The sequence below is a fragment of the Pseudoliparis swirei genome, chromosome 20 (genome assembly GCF_029220125.1).
Source record: "Pseudoliparis swirei isolate HS2019 ecotype Mariana Trench chromosome 20, NWPU_hadal_v1, whole genome shotgun sequence".
NCBI lineage: Eukaryota > Metazoa > Chordata > Actinopteri > Perciformes > Liparidae > Pseudoliparis > Pseudoliparis swirei.
In genome coordinates, this window is record NC_079407.1 from 3,654,423 (window position 1) to 3,666,167 (window position 11,745).

Sequence of the window (11,745 nt, forward strand, 5' to 3'; positions counted from 1 at the left end):
ACCCGCTCCAAACCCGCTAGAATGAGAGCTCGATGACTCTCCCGGGTTATCCCGGGATTACAGCGCATGGTGCGGCATCGGGGAGATCGAGGCGCGAGATGTGAGCTGAGAGGAGAGATAACAACCACCGAGGGGTCTTCTTCTTCTTCTCCTTCTTCTTCTTCTTGTTCTTCTTCTCTAGCGTTTGTGTGTGCGATAAGGAGGAGGAGGAGGAGTAAAAGAGGAACGGGAGGGAGGGAGGAGGGCCATGAGACCCCCGTCGCGTTTTGACCCTCCGAAACCTCCCCGCACACCGCACACCGCCACCACCGCCACCATCACCACTCCTCTTCCTCCTCTTTCTCCTCCTCCTCTTGAGACAGAAAACCCCATCTCTCACTCCCAGTCGTGACATTTTGCAGCCCGTCGCCGTATGCTGAGCGCGGACAGCGAGCACAAGGAGCCACAAGAAGAAGAAGAAGCAGAAGAAGCAGAAGAAGAAGAAGAAGAAGAAGAAGAAGAAGAAGAAGAAGAAGAAGAAGAAGAGGAAGAAGAAGAAGGAAGGGACGCTTTCCGTCTGCCCTCCCTCAGCACCGAGCATCCCCGACGGTGGCGCGCGAGCCGCAGAGCGCGAGGCGCACCAGGCGGAGAACCCCGCTGCTCCGTTCTCACCGGGGCTCTCTGGACTACACCGGACCCGGTGCGACCAGGACTGGATATTTTACGTCTCGGTGGGACATTTTACACCATTTACCGGACGGAGCCTCGCGCGCGCGCGCGTGTGTGTGTGTCGGCCAGCAAGCATTTAATAGGCTGCGAGCTTTATTATGACGTTTATTGGCGCCGAGTGTATTATACACCATTAAGTTCACATCGACTGCAGCAGTATACGAGCAGATTAACGTCCATAAAATATCAACAGACCCATCATCATGTTGTAATTTAAAACGCGATGGGCTCGGAGTAAACACACACACACACTCACACACTCACACACTCACGCACGCAAAGCTTTCTACAGCCTCATGTTTGTGTTGATTCCACACAGGGAGGGATTTGCATGGTGTGTTAATCGTGTTTACATTCTTATAGTGTTGTTAATTAACAATTTAAAAAACACAGTATTCTTTTTATTTACTTTTATTCCCAGGGACCAGAGGAAGGGGAGCAAACCGCTCTGGACTGACCGAGCAGCGCATCACCAGCTCCGGTGTCGGACTGGCTGTCGAGTCGCATGGAGAAGAGGGTAGGTCTGCTTTTTAAAAATTGTATATATATATATATATATATATATATATATATATATATATTTATTCTATCTCTGGCATGGGAGAAGAGGTAATTATAACAGAGCATATTAATGGAGCATATATGGTCGGCTGCACAGCCACAACACACAAGGCTCGCTGGAGACACTAGTGGACTGGAGGCTGTTAGCATGTCGTGTTTTGGGCCAAAACAACAACAAAAGGGGGGAAACTATTCGAGAAATGTTTGTCCAATGTCTCTATGTGCAAGAGCTTTTCACCGCGCTGCACATAAATCACTTTAAACAGTCGCAATGCCTAATGCATGAGGTGAAGTGCACTTGAATGTCCACAGCAATCTCTTAACACACTTTGATTTGGATCTATCACGTCATCCTATGCCCTCAAAATAATTATACTGTGCAAGGTCAGTGAGTCGTGATAATGGTACAATGAGGGTCAGAGTGGTGCAGGTCATGCATAGGGAGAGGAAGAGGCGCAGCTCTGCAGCTTATTGGAGAGTTGTTGAGTATTTTTTTTTTTTTAATTGCAATAGTGATTCAGAGGCACAGGGGGGGGCTGAGTGAAGGAGGGCAAGAGATAGAAAAACACTATGAAAACAGAGCAGGGAGGAGAGGAGGAAAGGTCTACACACACACACACACAGATTAAGAATCAACTTTCTAACAAACACATAATTAAAGCATCTAGTAGCTCTCTGCTCTTATTAGTATTTTCTGGGTCACGTGCAGCCACATGTTGGCATGTCGTGCAGAACGATGTTAAAAGTGACGCATGCGTGAACTTCATATAGTTCTGCTCTATAGTAAATACAGTCTGACGGGATGACATGTCAGGAATGGAGATGGAGATGGTTTAAAAGTTGTATTTAGTCTTATCAGTTCCAGTTTGATTTAGTTTCGTTTAATTTATAGCGTGAGTCCTTCTTTAAAAAAATAATTTTGTGTTTATACCAGCCGTGTCTTAGTGTGTTCCAACTTTATGACGTCTTACTTATTAAAGTTCAGAGAGAGAATACGACGCATTCACATTTCACTTCTCTTTTCCTGCATCTGCGCATTGAGCTCGGCTGCGGATGGATTTCTTCCTCCTGGACTCTTTTTAATGGAGAAGCGAGGCTTTAGTTTTATAACAGCCATTAAAACGTATCACAAAGTTATATAGACCCGTCTTAATGAACTGTTAATCTTTATTAATTCAATTACTTTTAATTTCTGCACCAAACTCCGTCTCCAGTATTTTTAGTTTTCACGTTACATAATATAAAGTACATGTGCCACATTGGCGCTATACATGCATGTGCCGTAAAGGACTGAAAATAAACAACTTGTCGTCCTGCCATCCGATGCATGTTTACCAGCTATACATGACTTTAACAAAAAAATGAAAAATGTGCGGAATTTGTCATCTCTCCCTGCGCGCTTTGATCCGCCCGACGCGCAGAAACCCGAGAGGAGCCGCATGCGTAAAGAGAGACGCGCAATCCGATAGCGGCGATTGTGTTAATACTCAGCCTCCATAAAAAAAACTATAAAGGTCAGAAGCAGGTGCCAAGATCCCCGGTGGCCATGTGGGACGACATGGAATACATTAGGACAGGAGAACACATGCACATAAGGAGGATTTAATTAAATTACATTGTAATTAAATTCACAGGGGTCAACACACAGATAATATCTCACTGATCTTACATTGTAAGTGACACTAGGATTTTGTCAGACTGTTAATATATTTAAAATAACTATAAACATAGTTTTAATTACCGCAAATCAGAAATAACAACAATAACGGAGTCACTCCGTGCTTTTATTTTCCTGCAGTTACACATGTAGTAAATCACAACCTCTCGTTGCCGCCTCTCTGGGGAACATCGCGTCCACGGGGAAACTAAGCAGACAATAAGTGTTGTATAGTGTTGTTTAAGATAACACAAAAGTGAGAGGCGTCCAGGACCCTGCCTGTCTGTTAGTGGCCCCGTGGGACCCTTCAATAATCCAGCAGAAAGGGACCAGAAGCAGATCTGCTGACCTGAGCAGCGTCGCCTCGGAGACGCGAAGCTGGAGGGAGGCTCACATTAGCTCCATGACACAGAGAGAGAGAGAGAGAGAGAGAGAGAGAGAGAGAGAGAGAGAGAGAGGAGGGGGTTAACCAGGGAGTGAGACATGTATATTCATGATGGGTACGAGAAGCTGTGAGTGTGTGTGTGTGTGTGTGTGTGTGTGTGTGTGTGTGTGTGTGTGTGTCATATGTGGGCTGTGAGGGACGTCTCAGCACGGCACGTCTAGTCAGGGTCGAGGAGGGAGGAGACGATGTTGGCCGCTACATGGCTCTCCTTATTGGGCCTCGCCACCTCCTTCCCTTCTCTCCTCTCCTCGTCTCCTCCGCACTTGCCGAAAAAAACCACCAGACTTCCCGAGAACTGAGAAAACGAGGAGAGTTGAGGGGGAATGGGGATAGTCTAGCACACACACACACACACACACACACACACACACACACACACACACACAAACGAGACACTACGATGTGAGTAAAAAGAAGCTCATTCTCTCTTTTTACTTTTGATTATTGATGTTTTGTTTAGCTTGCAATGATTGAGGCACATCCCCATGGCAACGCTATTGTAACTACAACGGACCGACACTGAAACAGTTAGTGGATAGAAAAATGTTCTGGTTCCTACTTTTTGAACGTGAATATTTGCACCTTTTCTTTGTTTTCTATGATATAAAATTGGGATTTTGGAAGGTTGTAAACAAGAAGATTAAATATGATCAGATTAATCAGTAGTAGAACACACACACACACACCGTGTGTTGGTCCAGTAAGCGCCCCGACAGCCTTCAGGCCAGCGTAATAAAATCAGAGTGGATGTCGGGCGGCGCAGATGTCCAACGCGTCTCATGTTTTCCGTCTAATCGCGTTTCAGTATGAAGAGCTGGTGCACTACTCGGGGTCGGAGGCCATGGTGCTGGGGGGGTACGGGGACGACGTCAGGCCGCTCCCCCCCCCACACTACGGACCCGCCATCCCCGACTCGCTCAAACACCACAAAGACCAGATCTACGGGTAAGTGTGTGTGTGTGTGTGTGTGTGTGTGTGTGTGTGTGTGTGTGAAAGTCCAGATTAACATTCAGTCTATATGTGTGTACTGAATATCAACATATATGTTGTCAGCTTCATAACTCATGTGCGATACCTTCTGTGTTTGTACACTGTGTCAACTGTGTTTATAGTATGTTAACTGTGTGTGTGTTGTGTGTGTGTGTGTGTGTGTGTGCAGTCATCCACTGTTTCCACTGCTGGCCTTAGTGTTTGAGAAGTGCGAGCTGGCCACCTGCTCCCCCCGAGACCCCTCCTCCCTCTCAGCCACCTCCCACCTCCCCGGCATGACCAACCACAGCGACGTCCACAGCGACGTCCACAGCGACGTCTGCTCCTCCGAATCCTTCAACGACGACATCGCCGTGTTCGCTAAGCAGGTGAGCGACGGGCGAGCCAATCGGAAGGGAGGACGTCGACGAGAGGGGGCGTTTCCCACAATACGTTGATATTTATTGATTTTTTTTCCTCCTCGCAGATCCGATCCGAGAAGCCCATTTTTTCTTCCAATCCCGAACTCGACAACTTGGTACGATGGGGGAAAACAATAAATGGGCTTTATTTCCTTCTCTCTCCACGCGTTGCATTGTGGGATACGCGTTAAATAATCCGCATCCTCCTCCTCTCCCCGCAGATGATCCAGGCCATTCAGGTTCTTCGCTTTCACTTACTGGAGCTGGAGAAGGTTAGTTAGTCTCATGTTTTTATTGAAACGCCTCTGGGTCGATTTTAATCTCATATTTTTATGGATATGTGACATTCAGGGCCCAAATGTCAATCGCTGAGCAGACGTAATGATATGCTGCGTGGCGTGAAATTGTTAAGGGAATCTTAACGCTTAAAGTTAATTACACTTTAAAAAAAACTTTTAATCGACGAGGAGAAATGATGAACGGCCGCTTGGATAAACATCTGGCGTTCATCGTTTTATGAGACTTGAAGATCACGTTAACCCTTTGATGTTCAACGTCGACCGTTGCTAGGCGATGACGATGATGAGCGTGACGCTTTTTTTCTCTCTTTTTTTCTCTCGAAGGTGCACGACCTGTGCGATAACTTCTGCCATCGCTACATCACCTGCCTGAAGGGCAAGATGCCCACGGACCTCATCATGGACGACCGGGAGGGCAGCTCCAAGTCCGACATGGAGGACTTCACCGGGTCCTGCACCAGCCTGTCGGAGCAGGTGAGACCGACGACCCGGGCGCGTGTCGCGTTCTCCGTAGCTCCGCCTCCAACCTGCGTCCTCCTCTCTCCCTGCAGAATGCATCATGGTTACGGGAGCCGGACGAATGTGCCACGACCCCCCTGGGGACGCCGGGCACCTGCGGCCTGCCGTCACACAGCACGGCCGACAACTGTAGCGACCCAGGTACACACACGTACACACACACAAAGTCACACAGACTCACACACTCACACGCACCAACACGCACGCACGCACACACACACAAACACGCACACACAGAGACACACACACGCACACAGATACATGCATATACACACACAGACATAGCCACAAACACACTCATGCACGCACTCACACAGACGCACACACATACACACACACGCACAGCCACACACACACACACTCACGCACACACACACACTTACGCACTCACAGACACACACACATACACATGGACTTCTGCCCCAATGGCGGGGCTATCGCCCAATCTTTGGATTACTCTCCCCCCCCCCTTCCTACCAAGTCATTCTCCTGCTCCCACACTGTACCCCTAGGGGCATAGTCGGGGGGGCTTTTTTTTTTCTCTCTCTTCCCTCTTCATCCACCTTTTCCTAGATGGCGCATGAGCGCGCGCTGTCTTAGTCTTTCTTCTTGCTTTTTCCTTCCGTAATAAACCTGTTTCTGATTCTGATTCTGATTCTGATACACACACACACACACACACACTCACACACACACACACACACACCTGTGAAAACAATATAAATCCAATTCATGAGCTAATCATTGTTGTTCATTAAAAACAAAATGCTATCCATATACACTAGTGTTCAAAAGTTTGGGATCACTTAGAAATGACTTTATTTTTCAAAGAAAAGCATTGTTTTTTCAATAAAGAAAACATTAAATAAATCAGAAATACACTCTCTACTTTGTTAATGTGGTAAATGACTATTCTAGGTGGAAGTGTCTGGTTTCTAATGAAATATCTCCAGAGGTGTATAGAGGCCCATTTCCATCAACTATCACTCCAGTGTTCTAATGGTACATTGTGTTTGATAATCGCCTTAGAAGACTAATGTCTGATTAGAAAACCCGTGCAATTATGTTAGCACAGCTGAAAACAGTTATGCTGGTGATATAAGCTATACAACTGGCCTTCCTTTGAGCTTGAAGTTTGAAGAACAAAATTAATATTTCAAATATTAATCATTATTTCTAACCTTGTCAATGTCTTGACTATATTTTATATTCATTTGATAAATAAAAGTGTGATTTTTCATGGAAGACATGAAATTGTCTGGGTGATCCCAAACTTTTGAACGGTAGTATATTGTATACATTTTAATGAGAGGTGTGTGTGTGTGTGTGTGTGTGTGCGTCTCTGCAGGCGACGGTCTGGACGGCGACGGCGCCTCCCCCAGCACGGGGGACGACGACGACTCCGACAGAGACCGCCGGAACAACAAGAAGAGGGGCATCTTCCCCAAAGTGGCCACCAACATCATGCGAGCCTGGCTCTTCCAGCACCTGTCGGTGAGAGAGAGAGATGGGGGGGGGGGGGGGGGGGGGGGGAGAGCGAGAGAGAGCGAGAGAGACGCTCTTGCCTTTGCACGTTTTTCACAATTTATTACGCGGTGGATAATATTGAATTTTGCACAATGATTGAAGAGAGAGCCCCCACCCCCCACCCCCCGGAACAATGCAAAGTGTTGTGAGAGATTCATTGAGAGGCCAGACTGAACCGAGTGTGTAATGGAGGTCAATTAATATAAAAATGACTTTAAAAAAAATCAAGGGATGAAGTGATTACGTGAATACGCTCGCTGTGGAAACGGAGCGAGTTAAGGCAATTAGCCCGTAAATGAGGCGGGTCAAATATTGCTTCACGGCAATTATTCAAGGATGTGAGAGAGAGATAAACACGGAGTGAGAGTGACGTACGTACCGCGATGAGAGGCTGTGAGTCGTGACCCCCCCCCCCCCCCCCCCGCTCTGTGTGTCCCCTCCCAGCACCCGTACCCGTCGGAGGAGCAGAAGAAGCAGCTGTCCCTGGACACGGGGCTGACCATCTTACAGGTCAACAACTGGTCAGTGCACTCCCCCTCGATCAATACGCCGATTCTATAATTCAATAATCAGTTCAAATGTCGCGACCCAATTTTCTATTTAACCGCGTCGATAACGAGAGAATTTTTTTTTTTTACGAGTCACGGTTTTTCTGCCCGGTGACTAATCGGCGCGAATGAACGTCGCGTTAAATGAAAGGTGGCGCTTTTTTAAAGAGACTTTTAGAGAACGAGTGTAATCTGCTTTATTGGAGGAAGAGAAGAAGAAATGTCCGGCCAAGCATTTTTTTTTCTGAAGCTGCAGTAAAATCCACTTCCATGTTCATAAAACAGTCGAATCAATGTCCAATAATCAGATGCTTTACTGCCCCATTCACTGCCCGGGCGCACGTGTATCTGCACTGGCAAAACACACACACACACACACACACACACACACACACACACACACACACACACACACACACACACACACACACACACACACACACACACACACACACACACACACACACACACACACACACACACACACACACACACACACAGCACATTTCCATGTAGCTGATCAATTTTTCTTCTTTCCTAATGTTCAATTTCGTTACCTCCGATATTGACACGGAAACACATACAAAACCAAATCATGAAGCCGGCGTGACATGTTAAATAATAGATGTTGTGATTTGATTACGCACTTTATATTTGCACCCCTGCCGCAGCACACACACACACACACACACACACACACACACACACACACACACACACAGAGGGTGACCTGTTCAGATCAATCAATTATCACGGGCCGATCAATACCTGCTCTGCCCTAACGTTGATTTACTTTGCCCTCTGAAAGGGTTAAGTGGTTGTAAAATGGAAAAGGTTAATAGTCTCCCGGTCAGCCTTTTCCTCCATTAATGGGTGGCCTCTCTCTCTCTCTCTCTCTCTCTCTCTCTTTCTTTATGTCTCTCTCCCTCGTGCAGGTTCATCAACGCCAGGAGGAGAATAGTTCAGCCGATGATTGACCAGTCGAATCGCTCAGGTCGGTGTTTATAAGTCAGTCAGCTGGTCGGTGGCTGCGTAAACAACTCTGTGTGTATATATATATATATACAAGTGTGTGTGTGTGTGTGTGTGTGTGTGTGAGCCTGACGGTGTGTGTTGTCCCACAGGTCAGGGTGGTCCTTACAGCCCAGAGGGAGCGGCTCTCGGGGGCTACGGCCTCGACGGACAGGCCCACCTGGGGCTCCGAGCAGGTAAAGAATACGGGAATATAATGTTTGTTTTTACTGTCAAATAAATGAACTAAACTAAATAAAGTGTGATTCCAAGCCTGGGGTTGATTTAAAATATGAAACACATGTTTATTATCTGTAATCATCACATTGGCTTTTCGTTAAATACCAAGAATATAAATATTTATCGGCGTGATTCGGTGATAAACGTGATTATTATTATATGGCGATGTGCTCTGTGCACACTGAGCCTCCCACAGCATCAACGCTCTGGTGCTGGAGGAGGCGGCAATGTGTGTGTGTTTGTGGGGGGGGGAAATCGAACCTTTAATAAAACAATCTGTGCTTTAAATGGGAACGTCCAAAAAAAAAGAAAATCTTAAAAAGTGCTGAAACTTCTCATAGTGACGTTTTTTTACTTACACAATTAAACACTGTACAACAAGTACACATTAGGATATTCATGTACACATTAGGATATTCATGTGTTATGATGCTATAAAAAGCCCCTAACAATGTATATTTCTTATCGAACTCAACCAAACATTTATTTTTCCTTACTTAAAAAAATGTATACATATCAAATACATCCATTAACACGCTGATTTTGAATATTAATGTGTTGGAAAAAGATCATTTTAACAATAGAATATCTTGATGTGGAGAAATAAATGTGTGTGTTGTGGTAGTTTATTCTAGTATTGTACATATTGTATCTTGTTTATTCATCAAAGGAGCGTTCATGAATATCTCATGGTAACGTCTTTGTGCCCCCCCCCCCCCCCCCCCTCCAGGTCTCCAGGGGATGTCTTCCCTTCAGGGCGACTACCCCGGCGCTCTACTGTCCCAACCGGGCTACCCCCCCCACCCGGGTCCCTCCCCCCACCCCTACCCGGGCCCACACCCCCACCCCGCCATGCTGCTCCACCCGCCGCCACACGCACACCCGGCGGAGCCGCTCCTCGCCCAGGGACTGGACATACACGCACACTAGTCGTGGTGGTGGGGCAGTGTGTGTGTGTGTGTGTGTGTGTGAGAGGGCAAATTACTGTATGACTGTATGTGAATGTGCACGGTGAGATATGTATGTATGTATGTGTGTGTGTGTGTGTGTGTGTGTGTGTAATGACGCAAACTGAACACTATTTAAAGAAAAGAAGAAGAAAAAAGACACATCACCCCGAAAGTTTACATTCCCCACTGAGAGACCCTGACCTCAATGTAGCTGCTCCACTCACACACACACACACACACACAACTATAACCATTACACACACACACACACACACACACACACACACCGTCTCGACCCACAGGTTTAAGCCATACCTCTTTCAGAGTAGAAGTGCTTCCTCCTCTCCTAACGTCTCCACTGTGTCACGTGGGGCGAGACACACACGCTTTAAACTATACTTCCCATCATGCCTGCTGACCCGCGGGGAGACGGACACACGGACGCCGCCGAGCGGGACTCGACCCTGTGAACGCGCCTTCTTCACCACCCCCTGTCTTCCTGCACACGCTGACTGTCAAAGAAACACACACACACACACACACACACACACACACTTTACTTAAAGCTGATTTTTTTCTTATTCTATTTTTATATTTATGTGCGCAGGCGGATTAAATGTTCGAGCTCTTCCTCAGCATGAAGCTAAACACTACGAATGACTCTCTTACCACTGACCTCCTTAAGACGCCAACAGGTGTCCGTGACCTTAGGACTCTACCTACACACACACACACACACACGACACTGAAAGCCATTTTCCACACACACACACATATATACAATATTTCTGCAAGCATTTCCAGTCCATTCTGTGTGTGTGTGTGTGTGTCGCAGCGGTGTGCGAGGGGAGCCGCAGCCAAAGGACTTTCTACACATTGGGCTCCCTCTCCGCTCCGCTCGGACGTTTTGTGAATGTCGATGGGAAAAAATACAGTTACGGTATTAAAATGTTTTTGTTTCTCTCGTTTTTTGTTCGGCTCGTCAGCGGCTGTCTGGTTTGTGCGTGTCGTCTGATTTCACCTGCGAGGGGCAGTGAGAGTAAAGAGACGGCGGTGCACATATTGAGTGGGCGGTTGATTCAAAAAGGGGAAAAGTTGTTTTAAAAAAGCTTCTTTTGATGAGCAACTTACAGGATAAAGTACTTTTAGCATCATTGGCCATTTATTGTGTCTTGCACATACAAGTACTACGAACTCATGAACTCCTACCTGCTCTTTTTCTGCTCTCGTCAATTGGGCCTCTTAACTTTTACAAACCCATGTCAAATGTTTTCTTTCACTCTTCTCTACCTTCCGCTTTTAACTGCAAATAAGAATTACAAAACTATTTCCCATTTTAATTGGGGGGTAAACACAACCCCCCCCCCCCCCCCCCCTTGAGATGCTCCGTCTCCATTCCAAGAGGCTCAACGTGAGATTTCAAAAAGTCAAAAAGAAAACGGCAGAAATTATTAAAACCGCCCGATTTGATATACGACGTTCCCGACTTGGGGAATATTTAGACTCCTTCGTGGGAATTTCAAATACTTTAAATAAACCACGATAAAAGCCACTCACCTTCACATCGTGTAACCTCTCTGTGTCACTCCTTCCTCCTCCTCCTCCTCCTGAGGCCTCGGGCTGCAGCTGCGGTGATCATCACACTTCCACTTCGTTCTTCTTTCCTTCTTATTTATCGGCCCAAAGAAACGAGACGGCCAAACACTCAAAGTGAAAACAACCCTCCTAACTCCTAACTCCTAACTCCCCCCCCTAAACGTCCCATCCGTGACCTTCACCTCGTCTCTCGTGTACATCTTTTTTTGGACGTCGGACATCCGTACCTAATTCCAGCCTGCAGCGCCCCAAACACACAACAAACACACTGATTACCCCTCCCCCCCCTGCTT

At 46.7% G+C, this 11,745-nt stretch overlaps 1 protein-coding gene across 2 annotated transcripts; it reads left to right on the top strand.

Moving 5' to 3' along the window:
- Positions 1-346: 346 nt before the first annotated feature.
- On the top strand, positions 347-10,805 carry meis3 (myeloid ecotropic viral integration site 3). Of its 2 annotated transcripts, XM_056441969.1 has the most exons (13): positions 347-710; positions 1,130-1,225; positions 4,177-4,316; positions 4,531-4,729; positions 4,828-4,878; positions 4,984-5,034; positions 5,386-5,535; positions 5,613-5,721; positions 6,929-7,074; positions 7,552-7,628; positions 8,591-8,649; positions 8,780-8,863; positions 9,637-10,805. In XM_056441969.1, the coding sequence occupies exons 2-13, from the start codon at positions 1,214-1,216 to the stop codon at positions 9,834-9,836; spliced, it is 1,278 nt and encodes a 425-aa protein (XP_056297944.1). In that variant the 5' UTR covers positions 347-710; positions 1,130-1,213; the 3' UTR covers positions 9,837-10,805. The 2 variants fall into 2 exon arrangements, with proteins under 2 accessions (XP_056297944.1, XP_056297943.1); XM_056441968.1 differs by lacking the exons at positions 347-710; positions 1,130-1,225 and having other exon boundaries at positions 2,871-4,316.
- The last annotated feature ends 940 nt before the right edge of the window (positions 10,806-11,745 follow it).

Excerpts from the sequence above, each read along its gene's own strand:
- meis3 (XM_056441968.1), top strand. The coding sequence starts at position 4,135 with ATGTCCAACGCGTCTCATGTTTTCCGTCTAATCGCGTTTCAGTATGAA. Across the intron at positions 4,730-4,827 it reads TCGCCGTGTTCGCTAAGCAG|ATCCGATCCGAGAAGCCCAT; the intron begins GTGAGCGACGGG and ends TCCTCCTCGCAG. Across the intron at positions 5,536-5,612 it reads GCACCAGCCTGTCGGAGCAG|AATGCATCATGGTTACGGGA; the intron begins GTGAGACCGACG and ends CTCTCCCTGCAG.